Source organism: Spodoptera frugiperda, chromosome 21 (assembly GCF_023101765.2).
Source record: "Spodoptera frugiperda isolate SF20-4 chromosome 21, AGI-APGP_CSIRO_Sfru_2.0, whole genome shotgun sequence".
NCBI lineage: Eukaryota > Metazoa > Arthropoda > Insecta > Lepidoptera > Noctuidae > Spodoptera > Spodoptera frugiperda.
Window position 1 is genome coordinate 6,582,574 of NC_064232.1, and position 26,881 is coordinate 6,609,454.

The 26,881-nt window shown below is 39.2% G+C and overlaps 2 protein-coding genes across 2 annotated transcripts in view; one reads left to right on the forward strand and one right to left on the reverse strand.

Annotated features, from left to right (window-relative positions):
- LOC118280249 (scavenger receptor class B member 1) overlaps positions 1 to 26,881 on the forward strand; it is a 271,827-nt gene that overhangs the window by 148,766 nt on the left and 96,180 nt on the right. The window lies entirely within an intron of this gene.
- Positions 1 to 26,881, reverse strand: part of LOC118280247 (homeobox protein PKNOX2) — a 49,832-nt gene that overhangs the window by 7,512 nt on the left and 15,439 nt on the right. The window contains exons 2-3 of the mRNA XM_050701986.1: positions 1,686 to 1,790; positions 227 to 416 (exon numbers count right to left, since the gene is read on the reverse strand). Coding sequence (XP_050557943.1) covers positions 227 to 416; positions 1,686 to 1,759 — 264 coding nt within the window. The 5' untranslated portion in view covers positions 1,760 to 1,790. The remainder of the gene's footprint in view (positions 1 to 226; positions 417 to 1,685; positions 1,791 to 26,881) is intronic.

Genomic DNA, 26,881 nt, shown 5'->3' on the forward strand with positions numbered 1-26,881 from the left:
AAATCATTTAACGCTTCTCCCGCGAGCGATAGGGAGTGTCAGATTCCCTATCGCTCGCTATATATGCATTATAGCATAGCTGTATTCTGCTGTATCTTTCATCATCATATCAGTCATAAAACGTCTACTGCTGGACATATGACTCCCAGACGGGCCGGTTGGAAGGCAACCTGCCATTATGTCCATTCCCCCTTAATAAAAACCAATAGCAATTTCATTCACAAACCTGAATGCTTTTAATCATAAGTCCGTCTATCTCGGGGTCGTCCACGAGGAAGGGCCTGCGGTCCCGTCTCTGGTGCTGGACGAAGGCCTGCAGGTCTGCGCCGAAGGCCTCGGCCGCCGGGGGCTCGGCCCCTGCTGTCGCTTGCTCACATCTCTCCAGGAGGAGTGCCAGTAGGGGGAAGAGTGGATGTCTGGAAGTAAAGAGGTCATGCTTAGTAATTCAGTATTGGTAATGTCGGATAGAAAGAAAACTGACGGTATCAAAGATCACTTTATTCATTACTAGCTACTTCCGCGCGGTTTCACCCGCCCTGCTCGGCTCCTATTGGTCATAGCGTGATGTTTTATAGCTTATAGCCTTCCTCGATAAATGCACTATCCAACACAAAAAGAATTATTCAATTCGGACCAGTAGTTCCGGAGATTAGCGCGTTCAAACAAACTAACAAACAAACAAACTCTTCAGCTTTATAATATTAGTAAGTAGTTATAGAAGTATAAATTGAATGTCAAAGAGATTCCGATTAGAAGTTATATTATTTATTTTTTTAGGCTTAAAAAAACTAAAATGCATCCTTTCACCAAGCTACCTGGAGTAGGCAATGGCCTAACTAACGATTGAATTTTTTAAAAAAAAAAACGTTGCCCCACACTAGGATTTTCTCCTGTGTCGTGGCTGCGTTTACAAACATACAATTTCACATACACATGACACCCAGACCCGAAACAACAATTTGTGGATCACACAAAGAGTTGCTCCGTGCGGGAATCGCACCCGCTACACGTTGCGTGTCAGGCGGTTGTTCAGCCACCGCGTCAACCGTGCAGTCAAATTACCAGTAAGGTGTCGGAAAGAAGAACTGATGGTATGGAATATCACACACTCACAACGTCATGCCTTTTATCCCCGAAGCGGTAGACAGAGGTGCACATTAAGGCATGTAATGCGACTATACAATGTACACCCACTTATCACCATAAAAATATGCTCAGTTCTGCCTACCCTTTTGGGGATTAAAATGCGTGAATTTGTGTCTATCCATGTATGAATGTCGGTTTTTATATAAAAAACATATACCCATATCGTAATTCAACGTGGGTGAGCCAAGCCTCAGTACTAATGGGCTTGACCGAAGTTATACCACGGCTTTACAGAAAACTGGCGTGAAACAACGTTTGCGTTTTGTGCTCCCATGTAAGTGAGGTAAGACTTAATACCTGCAACACATTTAGGCGCACGAAGCGCTTCGCTTCAAGCATACTTATAGCGAACTGCTAGGGAGTGGAATTCTTTGCCGGAGTCTGTGTTTCCTGATGGGTATAACCTGGGTGTCTTCAAAGCCCGAGTGAATAGGTTGCTTATGGGCAGACGTGCTCCATCGTAGGCCGCATCATCACTTACCATCAGGCGAGATAGCGGCCAAACGTCGGCCCATCAAATATATAAATATAATACGTACTTATAAACGGCCCTCTTGTCCGCCTCAAACTGTGCCTGGTCGGCGTCCGCGGCGGGCGCACCGCCGCCCTGCATCCCGCCAAGATCACCACCTTGGCTACCTCATCTGCAACAATACAAATATACTCATTAAAATATGCTTTCTAATAAAAAAAACTGTATCGAAATCCGTTCAGCCGTTTAGGAGCTATAGCGCCACGGATATACATACAACATTACATTGAGAGTCCCGGAGCTGTGGACTACCTAGCAGGTTTACCAGGGCCCCGGCTTAAAGAGCGGGGTAGGAACGGGGTTGGTTTTTAGTCAGTATGAGTCTGACAATCCCTCTCGCCTTACCCAAGGCAATCAAAAAAATCTCCTGTAACGTGGGTGCGTTTACAAACATACAAGTTCACATACACATGACACCCAGACCTGAAACAACAATTTGTGGATCACACAAAGAGTTGCTCCGTGTGGGAATCGAAACCGTTGAACGTTAAGCGACAGCCGCGCCAACCGAGCAGTCATTATTAGATATATCGACAGCCCATGAGTACTAAAAAATAATAAGCAACGTCACGCCTTTTATCCCCGAAGGGGTAGGCAGAGGCGCACTTTACGGCTCATCATAAATTTGATGAACTACTTAATTTTCGATTTTTTCTTGCAAAATTTCTAGAAATAAGTCTGCTATTTGACGTCAAAATCTGATAACGTCATTATAGACTATTTCATACAAAGTTCTAAGAGAATATCGTTTTTCGTTTCGAAAAAAGTATTGAATTTGACTAGTACGAAATTAGCCTATTGCAGACTTCGTGCTATAGAGATATTTTCGAAAAGCAAAAAAAGCTCACAACATATCTGTAACATGTTTAAATTGTCATTAAAAGGCAATAAAACACAGGATGCTTCATATATCTAGGTTACACTACGCCAAATCTCCCTCCCTTTATTAAAAACAGTCCCTACAATAACTACAGCGGAACAGCAAAGAAAAATACACTTAAGTGGTATTTTATATCAATTCACTGGCAACACTTGTGATGAATGTGTTGGCCGCTTTTAATATCTCTTTTTATTGCCTACCCACGCTTCGTGGCGGTAGCTCTCTTATTTTTCTATTTATTTATTTCTAGGTATTTATGTATTAGTTGTTATACAGTCTCGACTGCCTCGTTGACCGAGTGGTTGCAAGTGCGACTGCCTGGCAAAAGGTCTCGGGTTCGATTAACAGGAGTCTCTTGCTCGTTATTCTCCATTCGAAGCAACACTTTGGAACGAGCGCCTGGCTTCACTGACGGACAGACTGACGGACAATTCAATTTGACGTTTCAAAAGTGCCTAATTTAGGATTAATTGAAATAAATGCTTTGACTTTGACTTTGGGTCGGGCGAAGCGTTACAGGGTTTTTTCGGTTTTTCGAAAATTTCTCAGTAGTAGCACGGAGTCTGAAATTGTGTCCAGTATATGGCAATAGGCGCATCCCCTATTACATGGGACTTATAACACAAATGGTGAAAAGTAGGTGTACATTGTATAGTGGCATTACGTGCCGTAATGTGCACCCCTGCCTACCCCTTCGGGGATAAAAGGCGTGACATTGTTTTTTTGTCTTTATTTAGGTATTTATGTATTAGTTATACAGTAGTTTTTGTTAGTTCTTGCTTCGTTTATTTTCTTGTTTTCGTTTCGTCAAAATATGTGATAAGTTTCGTTGGGGCTATAAAATTTAATTTGTTTGGTTTTGCTTATTTGAATTACTCGAGTTTTGGAGTGACAAATGTATAAATCACGCTCAAGAGCGCTGGAAGCTTTAGGGAACTTTTTTTATGGTATAAGCCGGTAAACGAGCAGACGGATCACCTGATGGTAAGCAATCGCCGCCGCCCATGGACAGTCGAAACACCAGAGGCGTAACAAATGCGTAAACAAATGGTCTTTTAGGGGTTGGGAATTTAGGGGTTGTTGGGGAATCAAGTACTAGGAAGTTTGGGGAGGGGATTAATTGGGTCTCCAGTGACCTCACTCAAACAACGAACGTTGTTCCACGTCGGTTTTCTGTGGGGCCGTGGTATTACGCCTGTCGAGCCGGGCCGGCAGTGCCGAAGTATGGCTCTCCCACACTTACATATGTCAAAAATCGATCTCAATCGCTACATACAACACCCACAGCAAGATTAGAGGTAGCTTTGCCATCACAAATAATGAAAGAAAACCTTTAGTAAAACCATTGCCCAAAATATTCTCACAAAAAAGGTTCTATACCTAATATACAGTATACATTTTTGTATATATTTTCCTTATTTGAGTAGAAATCGGGTAGGATTAATTATATAACGCCTGTGTAGAAGGAAAACAGAGAATTGATGCAAAAAAAATTGCTAAAAATCACGGTTTACTCACGTAAATTAATGGAGAAAAGCTTTACTAGTTTCGAGCTCATGAGAAGAGTCCCTCTGTGAATTGAAACTAGTAGAGCTTTTCTCCATTAATGTATGTGAGTAAACCGTGATTTTTAGTTAATTTAGTATGTCTCACGATAGTTATTATAAAAATATCCTATTTAGAATCAAAGAGGGTGGTATGTACTAAATCAATTTTATACGTAGACCTTTTCAAAGTACAGAATAAGTGTTTTGTTAAGAGCCCATGAAGAGAATACGCTAGACACAGGACTTCACGTAGTTACTGAGAATTTTCAATAATCTTTCTCTGATTGGGGGTCTTCTGAAAGCCGCAATTTAGTGTGCTTTTTCACCAGAGATGTGCTATTTAGCAATGCTGCGAGGATGTAATGTAAGCTAAGATGTGAAACTATGTGACTGTTTCCACTGATACTAAGCTATGTAGCTGCGCGAGGAAGATGCGTAGCTTGAGTATGCGATATGTCGATAGTTCCCTACTGTCCATATCACGCATCTTTCCATACCAAAAACATATCTTAGTTTTTTTTATGTTAAATGGGCCGACGTGACGTTTGGCCGCTATCTCGCTATAGTTGAGTCCGTTTCCACCAGTACTAAGCTATGTGTACCAATGAATACGATTGGTGGAAGCCAAACGCATCCACAGCAACGTAGCATAGCACATCTCTTGTGGAAAAGCAACCAAAACGTCCATATTTTAAAACTAAACTAGATGCATGAGGCTTTTTCCTATCTGACTACTTTGAGAAACATTCTCTTTTTAACCAGGTTTAAAAAAAGGAGGATTATGTATTCCTTAGCCCTAGTTGAACTACCAACTCGGCAAATACTACCCAAAGGTAAAACGGATTAAGATGTAAAATATCAAGATTGAAAATAGACGGGGGTCCATTGTATTTTGAAAGTTTTGAGAGTGCCAGGGAAGAGGACAAAGGGGGGCTTATCAATATTAGTGATCTTTTGGAAACCTTTGGGATATATTTTGACGGGAGATCTTCGAATTTTGACCCGCTATTGAATGGGACTATGGAGTTTGAAAAGATAGGTTAAAGTCAAAATTATATATTTCAAATAGACCAGGAAGGCACTTTTGAACGTCAAAGCAAATATAATAATATTAATAACGTCTGTCCGTCGGTCAGTCCTCTAGTTGCTCTATTTGCTCGTTCCAAAGTGTAGATTCCTATGGAGAACGAGCAAGAAACTCCATAGGTTACTCTTTTTCAATCAGATTCACAATACAATTATTGGTTACATTGTTTCGATTGCTTTGAGAACAATGTAAAACTAAAAGTCAGTCAATGAGATAGAAAAAGAAAATAATCTTGAGGACAACAAAATTAAGGTCTTACTCGTATTAATATTATAAATGTAAAAGTTTGTGTGTATGTTTGTTACTCAATCACATCAAAGCGGCTGAAGGGACCGGGATGAAATTTGGAATAGGTGTACTTTTAATCTTACGGGAACGCGTGATAAAAAGCAGCCTGTGTTTTTGACGCGGTCAGGGCTCAAGCGAGAGGAATTTCCAGACAATACCTGCCGTGTCCAGAAGTACTATATGTACTTATTTATTAAAAGCAAGTGTAACAGTTCACGCATAGGACCCATTTAGTATTTAGTTTTAAGTAAAATTTCCATGGTGCTTGGCGACTGGGCTTCTCCCAGTTGTGCAGTCTATTTTATGCCTTTAGGCTTAAGTCATTCTGTCTCCTGCATTAAATTCACCGAGGGAAGTGGAAACTATCGTTTTCTTTTTCTTCTCCTCTAATAATATCTTCTGATTTATTTCGTTGCGGGATCCAAAACAATTATTCATATCCCTAGAACGCGCGAACTTCAGTGTCTCGGTGTTTTAATGGTTGTATCTACTGTAGAACCTGGCTTACAGGAGTTGCAGCGGAATGGAAATTCCGCTGCAACTCCTGCCACAACCTTCCGGTTGTGGCGGGCTTGTCCCATAAAAAAGTACTACTTATTTATTTATACAATAATCAAGTTTTCCAAAGAAATACAACCGAAAATTAAACATTTTCATGCAAAATATAAACTGTAGCGCACCCCAGATCTAAAATACTCTGGAATAACAAATCGTATATCAATAAATAGCAAGTTTTCAACGAATACGAACGTGCTCGGTAAATAGGAGTAGGCGACGTAGGACGCATTGTAATGGCCGACTTATTTCCCGCGCGCCGCCTTCCAGTGTTGCCAACGTGTCGATAGTGGGTTGCGTTTGGTAGGAAATTTTCATAATTTTTTTGGCAAAATTTTTGTGTGGCGTTTTTTTTTTAGAGTGGATTTGTTATGTAAGTAGCTTTGCGTTTTATAAGCAGTGTGTTGATAGAGTAGAGTTTATTTTTTACGAGTTCTAGTCTTGCTGTGGGTGTCGTTAAAGCAGACTTGTACGGAATGCACATTACATTAAATATCCAACAGCAGCGGTCTTTGACAAACAGCTGCCAAGCGTAGAGATTCCAGAGATCAAATACTTCCTATGAGTAAGTCGTACGCCCTGAAATGACTTTCAATACATATTGCTGACTAAAAAAAAACAAAAGTACTAAATATCAAGTGTGGGAAAGCTATGCTTCGACACGAATGGACCGTCTCGACCGAAGTGATGTTGTATCACTCCGGCCTCACAGAAAACCGATGTTTCGTTGTATGACTGGAGGTTACTGGAGGCCCAATTATTCCCTCCCCAATCTTCCACATCCCCAATTCCCCGACAACCCTTAATTCGTAACGCCTTTGGAGTACCATCAGGTGATCCGTCTAATCGACAAAAAAATATCATACTTTACCGAACCTAAGTCCCATACCTCAGCAGTTACCTCTCAACACATTAAACAACTACTTTTAACAGAGTATTCTAAGCCTCTATAATACGGAAAGGCCTTTTCTTCCAAAAACAATAGCAACGAACATTGTAAACATTTGTATCTAAACTACTGAGCGCACTTTAGTCAATATTTGTTTAGGGTTGTCCCGCTAACAGGTAAGGGGGCAGTAGGTTCACTCTGTACTGTACAAGGGTAAAATAGGGATGATGACGGGTATGGAAATTAAAAATCTATTTAGTCCGTCAGTTAGGTAATAGATGTTCCGGTGTTTTCATGATTGTATCTACTGTAGATCCTGGCTTACAGGAGTTGCAGCGGTGTGGGAGGTTGTGGCGGGCTTGTCCCTTAAAAAAAAAAGTTAGGTAATAGAAAAATATTAGACATGTAATTTCTTATTTTTGTCATATAAGATAATTCTTGGATAAAACGAATCAAAGTTTAGGTGTTGTGGGAGTAACTACGTCATTTCTACGTATAAAATGTACTTAGAAATGACGTCACGCGATATTTCAAATCGATATATTTTCGAAAGTATTTGTTTCCGTAAGAAAATAAAAAATACGTGTCTAATGTTTTAAAATAATGTACAAGACGGACATTGAAATAAAAATTAGTCATCTACCCTATTGCGTAGTTTACCTAAGTTTTCAATTTTAGATATTTTTCAACAGATCTAGTACTACGAATGTGTGCTACGAATAATTTTATTTATTGTTAAATTTTTAAGCCAAATAACCTTTGTAAAATTACCTTTAAAAATACCTTAATATAATGTCACAACCAAAAACCTACCAAAGTCAAAAATATACTCAAAAAATCACCAAAAAATTTTCCAATGGACCTTCTGCCCCTACCATTTCTCGCTCGAATCTCACTTTATCTGACTTAATATCTTCCGGCCTTTGTTTATGCAAGGGTAAGCAGTAGGTACCCTAATTCCGCAGCTACCACAGATAACTAACAGGAAAATTGCGAAAAAATATTACGTAGATACTTTACTCTGCCTACACAAAGTTTTTTTGAAAAAAAACTTTTTTATCTAAAGGAATTTGGGGCGATGCGCTGTGGTTTGCTCGCTTAGTTAGTATGCGGGTGATTGTGATTAATTAGTTGAATAATTAGCTTTAGTATGTGTAAAATATTGGTTTGACTGCACGATTGATGCGGTGGTTGGGCAACCGGAACGGGTTCGATTCTTGCACGGACCACCTTTTTGTGTGATCCACAAATTGTTGTTTCGGGTCTAGGTGTGATGTGTATGTGAACTTGTATGTTTGTAAACGCACCCACAACACAGGAGAAAATCCTAATTTGGGGTAACGTTTTTATAAAAAGAAAGAAATAGATTGAACTTAAAATATATTTGACAACACTCTTCACTCTTCCTGCAAGTAAAGTAAGATGTGTAAACCCTTATTCCAGGCTTGAATCAGAAGACCTAACCAGTGTTCGGGGCACCCGCTCGAAAACCAATAGGAACGGAGTGGTTTTTAGTCAGTAAGAATCTGACACTCCGTCGTCTCACCTAAGGCGGGAGAAGGCACTAGATGATTTTTCCTTGCTCAAAAAAAGGGCTTGAATAACGGATAACATATTTAACATCTGTGGCTAAACACAGACTTATCAACGCTAAAATAAAATATAAAGTCTTATAAACAAAAACTATCGACTTCAATCTATCGATATTAGGAAGCAACATCCCTACTGGCCGTACTAACGACACCGCCTGTATAATAGTAGGGAATTATTCTATTCTAGATATATTATATGCAATGCTGTAGTCTGTATGTTTCTCTAACTTTACATCTTATTTCTCATTCAAATATCTTATTATTTATAGAAGAAACTAAAAATCATCTTACTGACGTATTCAGAGTCATTTAATGGTTACTTAACCCAGTCCTTAGCTATAGGGTAGATGACTAACAGCCGCACTCACACATTTAATGATTACTTAAAGTATTCCTTAGTAACAATTTTGTATCAAAGTTGGCTGGGTTAAGTATCCATTAAATGACTCTGAGTACGGCGGTAATTCTTATTTCAATGTCCGTCTTGTAGATTATTTTAAAACATCAGACACGTATTTTTTATTATTTTATGGCTACAAATACTTTCGAAGATATATTGATTTGAAATATCTCGTTGCGTCACTTCTAGGTACGTTTTATACGTAGAAATTACGTATTTGCTCCCACTCTCTCTCGCCTCATCCAGGGCGAGAGAAGGCATTGGACGATTATCCCCCATCAAAAAAAAAATTGTTAATTACTACTGACACGTTTGTTTTTAATCTAAATAATACTATAAATAATCCTTTGCTCAACCCGGGAATCATCAAGATCTTTTAACTCAACTATCACACTTTTAGCCCACTCCAAAATAAGAAAGAAATATCCCCTAAAATTTAAAATGGGGCAGTGCAATTGCACAAACCGTTTGGAATTAACGGCGGCACAGACAGAAAACAAACACCATACAAATTCCTTCGCTCCCCCAATCAATGGGAGAGAAACAAATAGAAGGAAATCGAGGGTTAAGTGCGAGTCGGAGGCCGAAGGGTTCTGTATCTTTGTCTAGGATGTAGCGTACCCTATTAAACAATTGATGTGTAGCAACGAAGAATATATGTTGCTTTTTTTAATGTTAAATGGGTCGACGTTTGGCCGCTATCTCGCCTGATGGTAAGTGATGATGCGGCCTACGATGGAGCACGTCTACCCATAAGCAACCTATTGCTATCACATTTCTCTCCACTCTCAACTCCTTTGGTGTTGTAAGAAATAATAACACTAGTCAACACTGGTTTTGCCACACGAACTTTGACAACTAATTTTGTTTTATCAATCTACCCTCATTATTAAATCACAGTTGTCATGCATTTATTAGCCTCATATTTGTTGTGATACGGTAATACACATAACTAGTACTACGGCAGAAAATTAACATAAACATTTATAAGTAAATCGTCGTATTCATACGTGTCGTTCAATTCGTACAGTTTTTTGTGAATTATTAACCCCTTGAATATGTCGAGGAAGTGTAATAATCATCCTAACTCTTTTTGTTACGTCTGCGGATAACTAACATTAAAAAAACAAAGACGAAATTTTACGAATCTTGTGTTGGAATGTTATCACCAATGTTTTGGTTTCTCCGTCGCCCATGAAGACAAATCCTGGGGCCCTCATATCTGTTGCATAACGTGTGTGAAAAATTTAACTGATTGGAAAAAAGAAGTAAGACCTATGCCGTTTGCTGTACCCATGATTTGAACTGAACAGCGAAATCACGTTTCAGTTTGCTATTTTTGTCTCACCGACATAAAAGGTATAAATAACAAGAAAAAAAAACACAGGATTTTACCCTAACTTATCTTCAGCTATAAGACCACCACTGCATATCAAATTAGGATTGATAAAAAAATTTGTGAAGGCAATAGATTGCAATGGGAGTGGATTTTTGTATCTTAAAGAAAAATTCTCTAAAATAAGTGATGCAAAGATTAAAGAGGGTATTTTTGTTGGCCCTCAAATTAGGGAGTCAATTAAGGATACAACATTTGCAGAAAAATTAAGCGATTTAGAAAAATCTGCGTGGAAGGCTTTTAAAAATGTTGTTGCAAATTTTTTGGGTAACCACAAGAGTGAGAGATACAGAGAGTTGGTTAGCGAGCTATTTTTGTCATACCAAGCATTGGGTTGCAACATGTCACTAAAGATCCATTTTCTAGACTCGCACCTGGATTATTTCCTGACAATTTAGGGGCTGTCAGCGACGAGCATGGTGAGAGGTTCCATCAGGACATTTTTAATATGGAAAAGCGGTACCAGGGCAAATTGAGCCCCAATATTTTAGCAGACTACTGCTGGACAATTAAAAGAGACCAACCAGAAGCTAAACATTCAAGAAAATCTTAAGATTATAAAGTCATATTAAAAAAATAAGCTTTTGATTTACGCGATCTGTGTTTTTTCTTAGTATTTTAAATTACCCAATAGAATAAAATTCTTGTCTAGCAAATTTTTTTCATTGTTTATTTTTCCTAACAATTACCAATTAAAGTAAAAAATACCAAAAAAGTCTGTGTGGCACGACAAAGTTAAGATTTTGTTGACCAGTGTAATCTGCTGAAATTGATGACCAATTTTAATCCAAAGCGATATGCGATGATATTACGCTATACCTAGATTTTTAATGTCCGACCGGTGTTTTCGAATCATTGGTTTGTGATTCGGTTTTTGGGCCGAAGTCGACTTCGGCCGAAAAACCCATCTATTAAGAACTTATTATTTGTTAGTCTAATTTCGGTCTAGTCTAGTAAAACTATTTGTAATTGTAACAATTGTAAGCCATGGCCGCAACCCATGGACACCTAAAACTCCAGCGGCGTTACAAGTGCGTTGTCGTCCTTTTGGGGGTTTTAGGGTTAATGAGGAATCTGTAATTGGTAAGATTGGGAAAGGGGGGGGTAATTGAGTCTCCGGTAACCTCACTCACACAACGCAAGCGTTGTTTCACGTCGGTTTTCTATCATTCCGGTCAAGCCGGCCCATTCGTGCCGAAGCATGGCTCTCCCACACTTATATTCTACAAACATAGCTTAACTATTGAGTACAGATCCCCAAAGAGAACAGTTCTTTTGCCCTTTATTTCCATCCCCTTCGAGGGCCCTTCAATTTAAACTCGCACCATCCGAAAACGATAATTAAAAAGGAAAAATCACGCCGCCATCTTTGCTTTTACGTTCGGAAATCCACTCGACGTTTTCCCGCGCCCTTGCAATTAGTCCAATTTCTGAACGCGACGTACCGTCGACCGTGTTGCAAGAGTGAAAAATTTAATTTGCTTTTTGTTTTATTTTTTCAAGTGGTCATTATTGTAATGGAGTTGTTTAAAATAGGGGATCGATTGTTTATTTTTTTTGTGATTTAATTGGGTGTTGTTTGATTGGGAATTAACTTCGTTTGTAGGTAATAAGATTATTGCTGGGTATTTGATCGTTTATCGTTTGTTTACGAAATGTCTATTATTCCAATGAAACAAAGTAACCAGGAATTGTTTTGTGAAACTGATTGAAAAAGACTGATCTATGGAGTTTCTTGCTCGGTCTTCTACAAACCCCTTTCGCTTTACCAACAGTCATCAGTCTTTTCACGCATGCTCGTCGTTTAAAGGTACTTTTAATTTAGCCCTTTTTTAATATATCGCCAATCTGGTCTCTATTTGTCCGTCTAGGTCGTCTTCTACCGACCGCCCCATTCATATTCGCCTTGTATATTTCTTTCATCCATCCTTTCTAAATGTCCAAACAGTCGTAACATTCCCTTTTCAATCCTTGTCACTACATCGTCTTTCAAGCAGATTATTAAATTTAATGAGAGTGATATAAGCAAACGAAAACATAAATCACTTTAATAAAAACTCTAAAAGACTCATTACTAGGACTTACCAATCACCTGCCCATCTCACAACCACATCACATCAGTGTCAACACACGTCCTATTTCACAAAGGTCATTCTAGACACATTTCACGACCTAGCACTTGTTACAACACCTAGTTACTATTTTAGACAGTCTAGAATTGATTTGATGTCTAATTTTACATCTAGTGGCTATTTAAGATCATTCACATATGTACCTATAGCTACTACAGAAGACAGAGAACGGGGCAGTAGCACTCTCATCCGTAGGAGAGTAAGGGTAAATTGATGTGTTTTATGGTATAAGCCGGATCACCTGATGGTAAGCAATCGCCGATGCCCATGGACACCTAAAACACTGGAGGCGTTTCAAGTACGTTGCCGACCTATTGGCGGTTAGGATTTTAAGGGTTATTGGGGAATCGGTGATTGGGAATGGTGAACTGGGCCTTCGGTGACCTCACTCACACAACAAAACAACGCAAGCGTTGTTCCACGTTGGTAGAAAACCTTGGTGGTTGGTGAGGCCGTGTATATTTTTTATCGAATAAGCCGGTAAACGAGCAGACGAATCACCTGGTAAGCAATCGCGGCCGCCCATGGACACCAGAAACACCAGAGACCCTAGACCAAATTTTTGCTGCCTGATCCGAAGCTGCGGATTACCTAGTGGGTTTACCGGGACTCCGGCTCGAAAAGCAGGAGTAGCAACAGGGTGGTTTTTAGTCAGTAAGAGTCTGACACTCTCTCTCGCCTCGCCCAGGGCAGGAGAAGTTATTGAATGATTTTTCCCCTTAAAAAGAGCACTCCCATCCCTGGAAGAGTAAAGGCAAATTGATGTGTTTTAAGACGGTAAACGAACAGACAGCAATCGCCTCCGCCCATGGACATCAGAGGCGTTACCAAGACCAAATATTGGGTATCATGGGATAAATGATAAATGATCAATGATGATAATAAATCATGATGACGATGATACCTCAAGAAATAAAAGCCATATTTGTACACACCATTCGTTACCAAGTCTTGCAGCACAACTCTACAAGTAAAATAATACACGAACAGGCTTACAAATCAAACGTTTAGCATAAATATACAATAAACCCGGTGCGGGCTGAGGACGCGCGTGATTCTAATACTGCTGATCTATTTTGCGTATCGGTTTAATAATAGTCAAAAATGGTGGCGTTTTGTGTCTTTTTTATTTAAAGTGGTGTTTTTGAGTTTAATGGAAGAGAGTACATGAGAGTTTCTGGAGTAAGTCTTGCTTGAGTTTATTAGAAGAGAGTTCATGAGTTTTTGGATAGGTATTTATTACATTAGCATTTGATTATTTTACATTACTCCAAAAATAGCAACCTCTTCCATATGTATGTAAAATGTATCAGAGCAATTGTAAACATATTATTTTAAAGAGTAACTAATGAAGTTGCTTGCTCGTTCTTCTCCATTCGAAGCTACACGTTGGAACGAGCACTTAGCTTCACTGACGGACAGATTGATGGTCTATTAGCCGCTAGCCGTGTAGTCAATACATATACATAGGTACGATACATACACCCAAATCACATTTTTTGTTAGTCAACGTCTGTATGTCTGTTTCTTCCGGCTATATCTCTAAAATAGATTGGACCGATTTTGACGGGACTTTTATTGGCAGGTAGTTGATGTACTGAGGAATAAATTATGCTACCTTTATTTATTTTAGAAAAACAATGAAGCAATGAATTTATTTTTGCAAATAAGCTACAATAGAGCAGTTTTATACGTCAAAAGTATTAAAATGTAGATGAGGTCAGTCAATCAATCAAAATCCCAACTTCTATCAGAAGTCATTGTTCTACGCAGACGAATTCGCGGATAACAGCTAGTAGATAAATCAAATCTAAACTTAACTATACACGTGTAGGTACTTAGTATGGGAAAACCCAAATATTTGGTATCTACAGAGACCTCATTCATAATTTCTTCGATAAGACAGGTGCAACCGATTACACGTATCTGCAATCACATCTAAGTACTTAGGTGTTTGATAAGCTATCTAGTGTTACGTACGAACAACAATTTCGCAATTAGATTAAAGATTAAAATCGAGGCGGTCGTGGATTTCATAATTGAAAATGTGTTTTCAAAGAATACTTTTTTTAACGGGGGAAAATCATCCAATGACTTCTCCCGCCAGGGCGAGGCGAAAGGGAATGTCAGACTCTTACTGACTAAAAACCCGCTAGGTCTGCAGCTCCGGATCAGACATCAGCCCTACTGGGCCCCATCTTCAAAGAATACTTAGGATGCTTTTCCACCAGAGATGTGTTAGGAATTTAACGAGTTGTTATGCAATCGGGGATTGGGAAGATTAAAAAGGGAGGTAATTGGGCCGCCAGTAACCTCGGTCACACAACGCAAGCGTTGTTTCACGACGATTTTCAGTGAGGCCGTGGTAACACTTCGGTCGAGTCAGCCCAATCATGCCGAACCATGGCTCTCCCACACTTAAAAGAGAGGATTATCTCTACAGAAGCCATAATCTCCACGCTTGTTAAGCGATTAGACATCGCAGTTTACAAAATTGAGGTTTATTAGAGAACGCTTCTGTTATATAAAACACTAAATCAATGAAATCCAAATACTTCATGAGATTTGCACCAAAAGTAACCTACAAAAAAGAATCCGCTCAAGCCGACCACATTCTCTTCCCCGAGACTGCGAGACTAAATAATTCAGTAAGGGAGTTGGAATTGCTTACAATTCTACCGATACTCTTGATACGGGTGATGCTTATACATCTGTATAGATTTATACTTCGTGGAGAAAAAGAGTGATTATTAGCCGAAAGACACTTTTGATTAAATATAAAATAGACATTAGGGTAGATGATTTTTTTTATCTTAACCCTTCGTGTGTTCGAAACGCGGTATTTTCTATTGTTGTCTTATACATATATGGCATACGAGAGGTCAATGTCCGTCTTGTAGATTATTTTATTAGACACATATTTTTTTTATTTTCTTAGAGAAACAAATACGTCACTTCTAGATACGTTTCATACATAGAAATGACGTTTTTGCTTCCCACAGCTTAATTGCGGAATTAGTTTTGACTTTTAGAAAAACATATTTAATTTGGCTACCTAATTGGAAAAGATTCCCAATTCCCCAACAACCCTTAAATTCCTAACCCCCAAAAGGCCAGCAAACACACTTGTAACGCCTCTGGTGTTTCAGGTGTCCATAGGCAGCGGCGATTGCTTACCATCAGGTGATCCGTCTGTTCGTTTACCGGCTTATACCATAAAAAAACCTCTATGGCGTTTCAAAGTCAAAGTATTCATTTGAATTAATCATAAATTAAGCACTTTTGAAACGTCAAATTGAATTAATATCTTATTTGTTTGACGAGGAAATCGACTTGATTATTAATTTAGTATGTCTCACGAAAGTTACAATAAAGTCAAATTGATTTGCCCGTCAGTCCGTCCGTCAGTGAAGCTAAGTGCGTTTAATGTGATAAAGCCTAATCATTTCCTTCTTTACTGGGCCTTCTACACAAAACTAACTGAACTAAAACCCCATTACTCAAAGCCAATTCCAAATCAGGCCCAAAACAACACGATTCAACTTGCAATGCAGTATAAATAAGATGGCAGCCAACGATCCCCCAGACAATTATTACGAACAACGCAACGAAATTACGCTCACAAGTAAATCGAGAGAGGAAAATCAGTTCCCTTGTTAATTAGGAAAGCGCCTAAACCCAGCCGAGATGTATTAAGGTGTATATCAAAGAATTCGGGGTTTTATACTGGGTATTAAGTCTTTTTAGCTATGATGGAGTAAGATAGGGTGCAGAAATTAAAAGGCCAATATTTCAACACCTAAATTATAACTTGCACGAAACGCTTCGCTTCAAGTCTCCTTGTGCAAACTCCTAGGGAGTGGAATTCTTTGCCGGAGTCTGTGTTTCCTGATGAGTATAACCTGGGTGTCTTCAAAGCCCGAGTGAATAGGTTGCTTATGGGCAGACGTGCTCCATAATAGGCCGCACCATCACATACCATCAGGTGAGATAGCGGCCAAACGTCGACCCATCAAAAGTAAAAAATAAAAATATATTTTGGAGGCCACAAAAGTAACTGTAATATACCATAGCTTTCTGACTTAGGCAAAATATTTAGAAAATTCATTGCATCTCACTTAGAAGGCAGGCAGTGGGTCGGTAAACTTTTTGAAATTCACAGCATGCCTAGGCTACTTTCCAAATTTAATACTTTTTTCGAAACATCAAAAGCTATATTTTTTAAGAATTTTGTATGATATAGAGAAAATTAAGTAGATCATCAAATCAAATCTATGAATGAAAGTGTAATTATTTTTGACCGAGAAAACTATCCAATTAAAAACTCACACTAACCTTTCATTTTTAGGGTTCCATAGCCAAATAGCGAAAAAACGGAACCCTTATAGATTCGTCATGTCTATCTATCCGTCCGTCCATAGGTATATCACAGCCATATATTATTACTCAAAAATTGACAAGGCATCAAAACTTTCACCTCAACTCAACACCACCAAAACCAAAATACTACATTTCCCTCCTCACTTTTCTTACCCTTGGCTTGTGGAAAGTGGTGAAATGAAAAAAAAAACTGTTTTTTTTTTGCGAAAAATCCTGACGTTGCAGGAATGTGCTCATCGCGTTTCGCGATCGTGCAGGGTACTCAATATTTGAGCAGATGCGTAGGGCGCTGGCAGCGGGAAGGTTATTTTTATGCGACCCACATGAAAATGTACCCTGCGGTAAGGGTTGTGGGAGTGTCGATAGGCGAGTTTATCGATAGAATTTTTTAGTTGACAAAGTCATAGCATTTATTTAAAAAATGTCAAATTGAATTGTCTGTCACTATGTCTGTCAGTGAAGCCCACATTTTTTTATGTTAAATGGGCCAACGTTTGGCCGCTATCTCGCCTGATGGTAAGTGATGATGCGGCCTACGATGAAGCACATCTGCCTATTAGCACCTATTTACTCGGGGTTTGAAGATACCCAGGTTGTACCCATCAGGAAACACAGACTCCGACAAGGAGTTCCACTCCCTAGCAGTTCGCACAAGGAAGCTTGAAGCGAAGCGTCGTTCGCCCAGTAGTCGTTGTCAGTTGTTTATTGTTTTTTCTAGAATGTTTACGGGTCTTATCGACAGTTTTTTTGTTTAATTTCTGATCCGCATCATATCATAATGATAATCATTTATTTGTTAACATAGATGAAGTATTACATGTCATAATACATTTGATAACAGAGCGCTATGTCATGTTAGGATATATACAAATATATTCTGAAGTGTAAAGTGAAAAATTCGGAATTATGCAAAAAATAGTAAGTGTTAAATGAAGTAAATATTGACGAGCAGACGGATCACCTGATGGTAAGCAATCGCCGCCGCCCATGGACACTTGAAACACCAGGAGACTCATTGCCCAGCAGTGGATTGTCACATATACAATTGAACTACATAGTTTTGCCTCTTTTTGTTTATATGCATTCTGTTATCTATTTTTTCAATCTATTTATTTACTCTCTATCTTTCACATTCAGTGCACATTCTGTATTAAAAGAGATGCGCACATAAGCTATTCTATTCTACGCGTGACCAGAAGGCTGGCTATTTCTTCGGTCAGAAGATAAGCATTGCCATTCAACGTGGCAATGCGGCCAGTCTTCTGGGAACGTTCCCCAGTGACAGCGATGCGGACGAGTACTTCGACGCCTAACGCCTTTATTTTAGTTTTAAGTTAGTTTTTATTCCTTTTTTGTATTATTAAGTTGTAAATAATGTGTAAATAATCTCTCTATCCTTTAAACCTTCAATATTCTTTTGTAAATTCAATAAATTAAACAAGTTCGCCTCATAATGATTCACATATGTAAGGTGCATCGACCTCCCAGTATGTCAGAGTTATCAACGACCAATCTATATCAAATTCAGTGATTCATAGCACTTAGTCCTCTTTGGTGAGCGTTGAATAATGTCTCCTGATCGATTTGATAACTGAATGACCTAGACAATCTTATCCATATAATATCAACATCCTTTTTTAAGGGGGGGAAAGTCATCCAATGACTTCTCTCGCCTTGGGCGAGGCGAGAGGAAGTGTCAGACTCTTACTGACTAAAAACTACCCCGTTCTTACTCCTGGTTTAAGTCGGAGCCTCGTTAAACCCGCTAGGTAGTCCGCAGCTTTGGATCAGGCATCAGCCCTATTGGACCCCATCTGTGGTAGGACTGATGGCTCTTTGCAGATGCGCGGAACGCGCTGTACATAGGCTAGCTCGCCGCCTGACCAGACCCAGACCCAATATCAACACCCATAGACAATTAATTGCTAGACTTTGGGTGTCCTCTAGTTATGAGGGTTTACCAAAAACTTCACGATAATCTCCACTTTTAAAGTTGAGGTTTATCAAAGCTGCTACCCTGTATCTATCAAACAGTACCCTTAGTATATGTTTGCTTTACGTTTTAAGTAATCGAACTGAGAACGCTTGCGGCGCTCTGATTAGTCGGTTTAATCGAAGTGGCCAATCAGAGCGCTGAACACGCTTTCGTTTTCGTTCAAAGTAAAGCAAATTCGTACTAAGGGTACAGAACTTGGTCAACTCTTATAACATCCATGAGAAGAGTAAAAGTGACAGCGTGAGGCTGTTGGATAATAAACGAATACCACACATATATAGGTAACCAATAATTTCTGACAGTTTAAAAGGATATAAATGGCAGTGGATCTTCTAGAAATAAGTACCTGTTCACTGACCTCAGCCTAGTTGAGCAAAAGGTCAAAAGAAAGACCTCTTAAAATACCTACTTAGGCATTAAGTTTATGTAATGGTAAGTTCTAGAAAATCAATTGAGCACATTTTGGCGTGTATGAAATAAGCCGGTAAACAAGCTGACGGATCACCTGTTGGTAAGCAATCGCCGCCACCCATGGACACTTGAAACACCAGAGGCCTTACAAGTGCATTGCCGACTTTTGAGAATTTAAGAGTTGTTGGGGAATCGTGGATTGGGAAGATTGGGAAGGAGGATTAGGCCTCTGCTAACCTCACACATGCAACAAAACACAGTGCAAGCGTTGTTTGACGTCGGTTTTCTGTGAGCCCGTTGGCTTTTCCACAAAAAGTCTGTTGAAAATGCTTCCCACCAAAAGGCAGTTCATAGGTATTTTATATTTTTAAGGTTAAATAGGGACAATCTTCTCACCTGTAATCACTTAAACAGTTACAATAATGTGTTAAATAACTGTATACGAGTATACATTTAATATGATGCAATGTAAACCGCCATGTTTTATCCTTGCATCATCAATGCCCAAATTATGATGTTATGGGTATATAGACTATAATTATATTTAATTTAATTAGCACTTAGTGTTAAACGTTTAACCCTGAGCTTTTTATAATTGATAGGTATAAAATATATTAATGTGTGTAAAATATTTTGTTAATTTTTGCAATTACTTAACAGAAACTTACTGAACCGTCACCAGTGACGGCCCCTTTTTTAAGGGGGGAAAGTCATCTAATGACTTCTCCCGCTTTGGGCGAGGCGAGAGGGAATGTCAGACTCTTTCTTACTATAAACCACTGTGTTTCTACTCCTGCTTGTCGAGCCGGAGCCCCGGTAACCCGCTAGGTAGTCCGCAGCTCTAGATCAGTAACCGGCGCTTAACAGAGGATTTGCCTTCAACAGTTTTCTTTCAGCAGTTAATACTTAAAGTATGTTTTGAAAAAAAAAACTCGAGGTTTCTTCCAATAAAGAGAAGAGCAAGGAATTTGACTTAGTGTAGACCCTTATTTCTTTTCTGAACCACACATCTTATGTATAGCTTAAATACTCGAGCTACATTGGTATCTACCTACACTTTAGCGTTACAAAAAAACTCAACTACTGTTTTTAAAACAGCATTACATTTGACATTTATAAGAAGCACGCAATATTTAGCTCTAGGCTAAAATACCTACTTAAAAATGTGATAAGTAATTGGTATAGCGACCTAGTTGTAAAGCGTTAATGCCTACGCACACCTTAGGCTAATTTGAAGGAGAAAACAATATTATAAGTGGATGGATAAACGGTTAATATTCGTGTGGGTGGTTTTAAAATAATACTTTTAAATAGCTTCGGTCACACACCACGGCTTTTATTCGTAAATATTTAAGCGTGATGTTAGTCTAATCTTTCTTAAGAAATACACTTACATCACATTCTTAGCCTATAAGTGGCCATTGCTGACCAAAGCTCTCTTCTCACACTGAGAAGATTTGAGAATTAATCGCTTTTTGCTTCCTCAATGCGGGTTTGCGATTACAAACTTATGGCCAGACTTAAGCCCAGGTTTCATCGCGATATTTTTTTTCTTTCGCCGTTTGTCAGTGTTGTTTAAATAAACTTAGACATATCCCACTCGGAAAGAAGTCAAATTTATATTATGTATGAGAAGCAGTCGTATCATACCACCGGGCTATCACGACTCAAGAAAATCTAGCAATAAGATTCTTTTAATAATTTGTATAATACATCATTAATTTAATATTTGTAATTGGGCCTCCGGTAACCTCACTCACACAATACAATACTTTGCAACGAATAAATAAGTTTACTAAGGAACTAACAGACACCATTTTATCGTGTAATATTTTTTTACTCTGACTTACGAAAGTAACACCAACACTTAAACAATGATTTTTGCAAAAATATGTTAAGAAAGACACCACTAAGTATGGCCAATCTGTACAAAAACAAAACTTCCCAACAAATAACACCAAACGCAACAATCGACATCGCTATCATCCCTACCGACACGTCCACATCCCTACACGAACCATTCACCCTTTCCTATTTAGGCACCCTCGGAAAATACACGAATTTGTATCTATACGCCAAGTTCTTCTATTATTTAAGTAATATTAACATAAATTCAGAGGGCCCAGATGGAAACCTGCCTATATTCACGCCTCCAATTTCAGGGGATCGACAGGTACGTGTGTATTATGGGTATTTTTCTTGTTTCCGTCTCAAGTGTGAATGAAATCAATACTTGATGTTTGGTACTGATACTACAAGAACTAGCTTCACTGACAAACAAACAGACGTTTCAAAAGTGCCCAAATAAGGACTTTTTTTCTTTGTGATTTCGTTGGATGCTTTGACTTTTGACTTTTGCCTTAGTACGTACTGTACGTAGTTCGGCGCTCTGATTTGGCTTGCACCAATGAACCAACCAATCATAAACGCGGTAACCTTTCGATCTCGTTAAACGTAAAACAAACTGACAAATTATAAAAAACCGGCCAAGTGCGAGTCGGACTCGCCCATGAAGGGTTCCGTAACAGCAAGTAGATGACATAATATAAAAGTTCTAAAATAACTTGGTTTTGCATAGTGTTTGTATGAACGACAAAGTTATATTTGCGGTTTTTGAAAATGTTTTATTTATTCTTTCTCTATGTTAGTAGAAAAATTTTTTTTTGAAACAGTTCCATGTGTGGTGTATTTCCCTTTAATTTATAAATTTTTAGTCAAAATTCGAATAGCGGTTACCGAAATACATCAACCTACAAAGTTTCAACTATGTAGGCCCAACAGCAGCCCCGGATCTAGGGGGCAAGCCGGGGCCCATGCCCCGGGCGGCAAATTTAGGGGGCGGCAAAATTCACACTTCACGGACCAGTGGACAACAAAATCATTTATTTAATTTTGACCACGGAATAAATATAGTACCTACAAGTACAGGAATTTCATGGCCATATCAACTTGACCGATACCCTGAGCGCGGAGTGAGACGTGCTGCCCGAACATTTTATTATTCGCTAAGTGCGTAGGCATAGTACATACGAGAAGAAGTTCGCCGCCTCTACGCGGGTGTCGTGCGATGGATGGTCCTTTACGGGGCGCCTGTTTGGTCAGCTCGACTGTCAGGCGTCTGACGTTGCAGAACGAAAATCTATCGTCTGCAGCGGAAAATGGCCATCCGTATCGCACGAGGATACCGAACGGTGTCCTTTGAGGCGGCAACTCTCCTGGCTCGCTTTCCGCCGTTGGATATCCTGGCGGATATGGACGCGAAGGTCTACGACCAAATCCGTTCCGTCCGTCAAAACGGCAGTGGTAGAGTGCCAGGAGCGGCGTTCGTTAGGCTGAGGCGGCAAGAAAGGCGACATGCGCTCGAGCGGTGGCGTGAGCGGCTACAACAGCCAGAGATCTCACGCAAGCGCGTTGTCGAAGCCATTTTGCCGCATTTCGAAGCCTGGCTGAAAAGAGAGGAGCGCATCTCCTTCAGGCTCACTCAGGTACTGACCGGACATGGCTGCTTCGGCGAGTACCTGAACAAGATTGGGCGAGAGACCACGGCAAATTGCCACCACTGCGGAGGTAACCTGGATTCCGCACAGCACATGCTCGAAGAGTGTCCGGCGTGGGTCTCGGAGCGGCGGGTCCTGGTTACCAAGATCGGGCGAGACCTGTCTCTGCCAGCAGTAGTAGAGGCTATGCTGGCAGATACAGAAAACTGGAGGGAGGTGGCCTCCTTTTGTGAGACTGTAATGTCCCAAAAGGAGGCTGCTGAGCGGGATCGTGAGAGGGCCGATCCTGCTCATAGAAGGCGTCGAAGCGGCAACAGTCTTGACGCCTAATCCCGCCTGCGTCAACTGCAGGTAGACCTTTGGGGTCGCGGGTACCTAGAGTGGGGACTCTAGATGCCCATCTAGCGACCTTAGGGAAGACAGTAGCAAAGTGGTCACGTGTAACTTCCACAGCGAAGCTTATGGGAGGTACATGTCTCCCTAGGGATGTGCCGTAACAGGCGTTGCACCATAGGGGCTCCGGAGCAGGTCTAGTTAGAGGTCTCGGTGCCCCTTATCGGTGCTGAAGGTGGCCACCGGGGTGGTTTTAGTGAGGTAAAAATCCCACACTCCCTAGTCTTTCTCCCCAAAAAGCTAGGTGCCTTTTGAAGGTTTCCCACCGTCATCAAAAAAGAAAAAAAAGTACATAAAGTCGATTAGAAATACGCGCCCGGCTCTTGCTCGCCTGCAGGAATCGCAGATCGGGGCAGCACGCGTTTGATTACCGTGAGATGAAGCTATGTTCGAAAACTTCCTCGTCGATTTGTCTCCACGACAGTGTTTTGTTTTAAAAACGTGAGTAGTTTGTATGTTTACTATTTAGCACTTGTCGATTGTTACTTTTGCTCTTGTGATGTAAAGGGTGTCCATTCGAAAAACAAACATACAATTTAGTATCCTAATTTACCGTCTGCTAAACGACCTGTACCTCATGGACCAGGAATTTCGATTCCTCCACCTTTTCTTTCCACCATCCAACAGCAATCATCAGATGAAAGTTCAAACGGAAGAACCGTTGAAGATGAATTCAATCCTGATATAGGTTCACCTCAACAGTTTATCCAGGATGATTTAAATGACTTAGTGAGAGATTTGGGTCTATCAAAGGATGCTGCACAAATCCTAGGATCACGACTGAAAGACAAAAATCTATTGGCTCCAATTTTCGTGAAGAACCACATTTTCGTGGTACAGGCATCGTGAAAAAGAGTTCGCGAAATATTTCTCTCTAGAGGGTTCACTGGTGTTTTGTAATAATATTCCTGAAGTAGTCATGAAACTGGGAGCTGATAATTAAGATTCCACATCATGGAGGTTATTTATTGATTCTTCTAAGAGAAGTCTGAAGGGTGTCTTGTTGTACAATGGTAATACCTATGGTTCGGTGCCTGTCTCAAAGAAACGAACGAGAATCATGCTAAATTAAATTAAGTATACAGGGTGACTTTGAATTCGACGTATTCCTCTCGGGAGGTGATAATACAACTAATTTTCTACAAAATCAGTCCTAAGGTCCTTGGGCGAAAAGTGGCTAGATTCTGAGATATTCAACATTTTTAGTTTTGGTAAACAAATCCCGAATTGATTACAAAAACATCAATAAATAAAAAAATACTGGTTGGATTTTAGTTATTTTAGTTTTAATCAGTTGCCAATACATCAGTTATTATTTATAAATAGTAATCATGGCACAAATATCATTCGTTTTAAAATAGCAAGTAATTTCCTATCAAATTTTGTTTTGTGTCACTAATTTGGTCGATAGAAAACTGGATTTATTTCAAAAAAAAATATATGACTCTAAGCATACAAACTATTAGAAAAACTTTCTTGGTTTATTAGCTATCCAGAAACATAAAATTGTTGACAACATTTTCAAAAATAAATGAATTTATTGGTGATAAGTCGAGTGTAAAGAGAAAAGGGTAATTTCAAAAACATCTTTATTTGCAAAAAAATGTTCAAAGTAACCTTCCCTACGACGAATACATGCCCAAACACGCTTCTTTATCTCTATGACGGTCACTCTTGGGCCGAATATGCGTCTAATTTCGTCATTATCTTCAAATACGTTTTGGAGAAGAATTTCGATACACGGCCTATTCCGTCTGTATAAACAAGGGACTTTATGTAAAAATCAACCGGCGTTAGGTTCTGGTCACTGTGCATGCCATGTAGTCATGTAGTGGGACCGCCCTGTCAATATATACGTGGGAACCGAAATATCCTACCATTGCCGCACAGTAGATCGATAGTGCTCTGATCAAACTATCACAATATCCATTATTAGCCCCAAAACAGTCAACGAAATCTAAAAAAGCAAAACCAACAGGTCCACGGATACGGTTTTGATTCAAATGTTTGGATAGGTATCATTTATAATGACTTGATTGGGCTCTACTTTTTACCCAATAATTTAAATGGTGAGAATTAAAATTAATTTTTAAGGAATGAGCTAGGATCATTGTTTTAAATATGAATTTAGAAACAAGATTATGAGTTTATTCGAACACGACGATTGTTTAGTGCTCTATCGAACTACTGTGCGTCAGTGGTTGGATACATCGTTTTCAGGCGTTGGATTGACAGGGCGGTCCCACTACATGACTACATGACATGTCATGTAGTCATGTAGTGGGACCGCCCTTGTCATTGTGCATGCACAATGACCAGAACCTAACGCCGGTTGATTTTTACATAAAGTCTCTTGTTTATACGGATGGAATAGGCCGTGTATCGAAATTCTTCTCCAAAACATATTTGAAGATAATGACGAAATTAGACGCATATTCAGTCCAAGAGTGACCGTCATAGAGATAAAGAAGCGTGTTTGGGCATGTATTCGTCGTAGGGAAGGTTACTTTGAAAATTTTTTTGCAAATAAAGATGTTTTTGAAATTGCCCTTTTCTCTTTACACTCTACTTATCATCAATTAATTCATTTATCTTTGAGAATGTTGTAAATAATTTTATGTTTCTGGGTAGATACTAAACCAAGAAAGTTTTTCTAATAGTTTGTACGCTTAGTGTCATATATTTTTTTTTAAATAAATCCAGTTTTCTATCGACCAAATTAGTGACACAAAACAAAATTTGATAGGAAATTACTTGCTATTTTAAAACGAATGATATTTGTGCCATGATTAGTATTTATAAATAATAACTGATGTATTGGCAACTGATTAAAACTAAAATAACTAAAATCCAACCAGTATTTTTTTATTTATTGATGTTTTTGTAATCAATTCGGGATATTTTTACCAAAACCAAAAATGTTGAATATCTCAGAAACTAGCCACTTTTCGCCCAAGGACCTCAGGGCTATTTTTGCAGGAAATTAGTTGTATTATCACCTCCCGAGAGGAATACGTCGAATTCAAAAATTAGTTGTATTATCACCTCCCGAGAGGAATACGTCGAATTCAAAGTATAGCGAATATTGTTGGCAACTCTGTGGAGACCTCAAAATAATATCTATGCTTTTGGGTCAGCAGTCTGGATTTACAAAGTATCCATGATTTTTGTGCGAGTGGGACAGTCGAGCACGAAATTTACATTACATTAAGAAAGAATGGCCTTTCAGAGAAAGACTTGTACTGGGACAAAAAAATGTGCACCAACCCAAAGTCAGTTCTTTCACCTCCCCTTCACATAAAGTTAGGATTGATGTAGCAGTTTTGTCAAAGCTTAAAATAAACAAGGTGACTGCTAATACATATGCGACAAATTTCCTGCACTTTCTTAAGCTCAACTTAAAGAAGAACTTTTGTAGGCCCTCAAATTCGAAATTTAAAATCGGATAGATTGTTCTAGAATACAATGACCCAGGATGAATCTGAAGTATGGAGTTCATTCGTAGAAGTCATAGAAGTTATAGACTTACAATTATATGGGTGATAAAGGTGAAAATAAACATAAGTAGGTGGGGCGGCATTTTTCAAATTTTGCCCCGGCAAAAAAAAAAATGTAGATCCGGGGCTGTGTGATCCACAAATTGTTGTTTCGGGTCTGTGTGTCATGTGCATGTTAACTTGTATGTTTGTAAACGCACCCACGACACAGGACAAAATCCTAATGAAAAAAAAAAAAAAAAAAAAAAAAAAGTAGGTGGGGG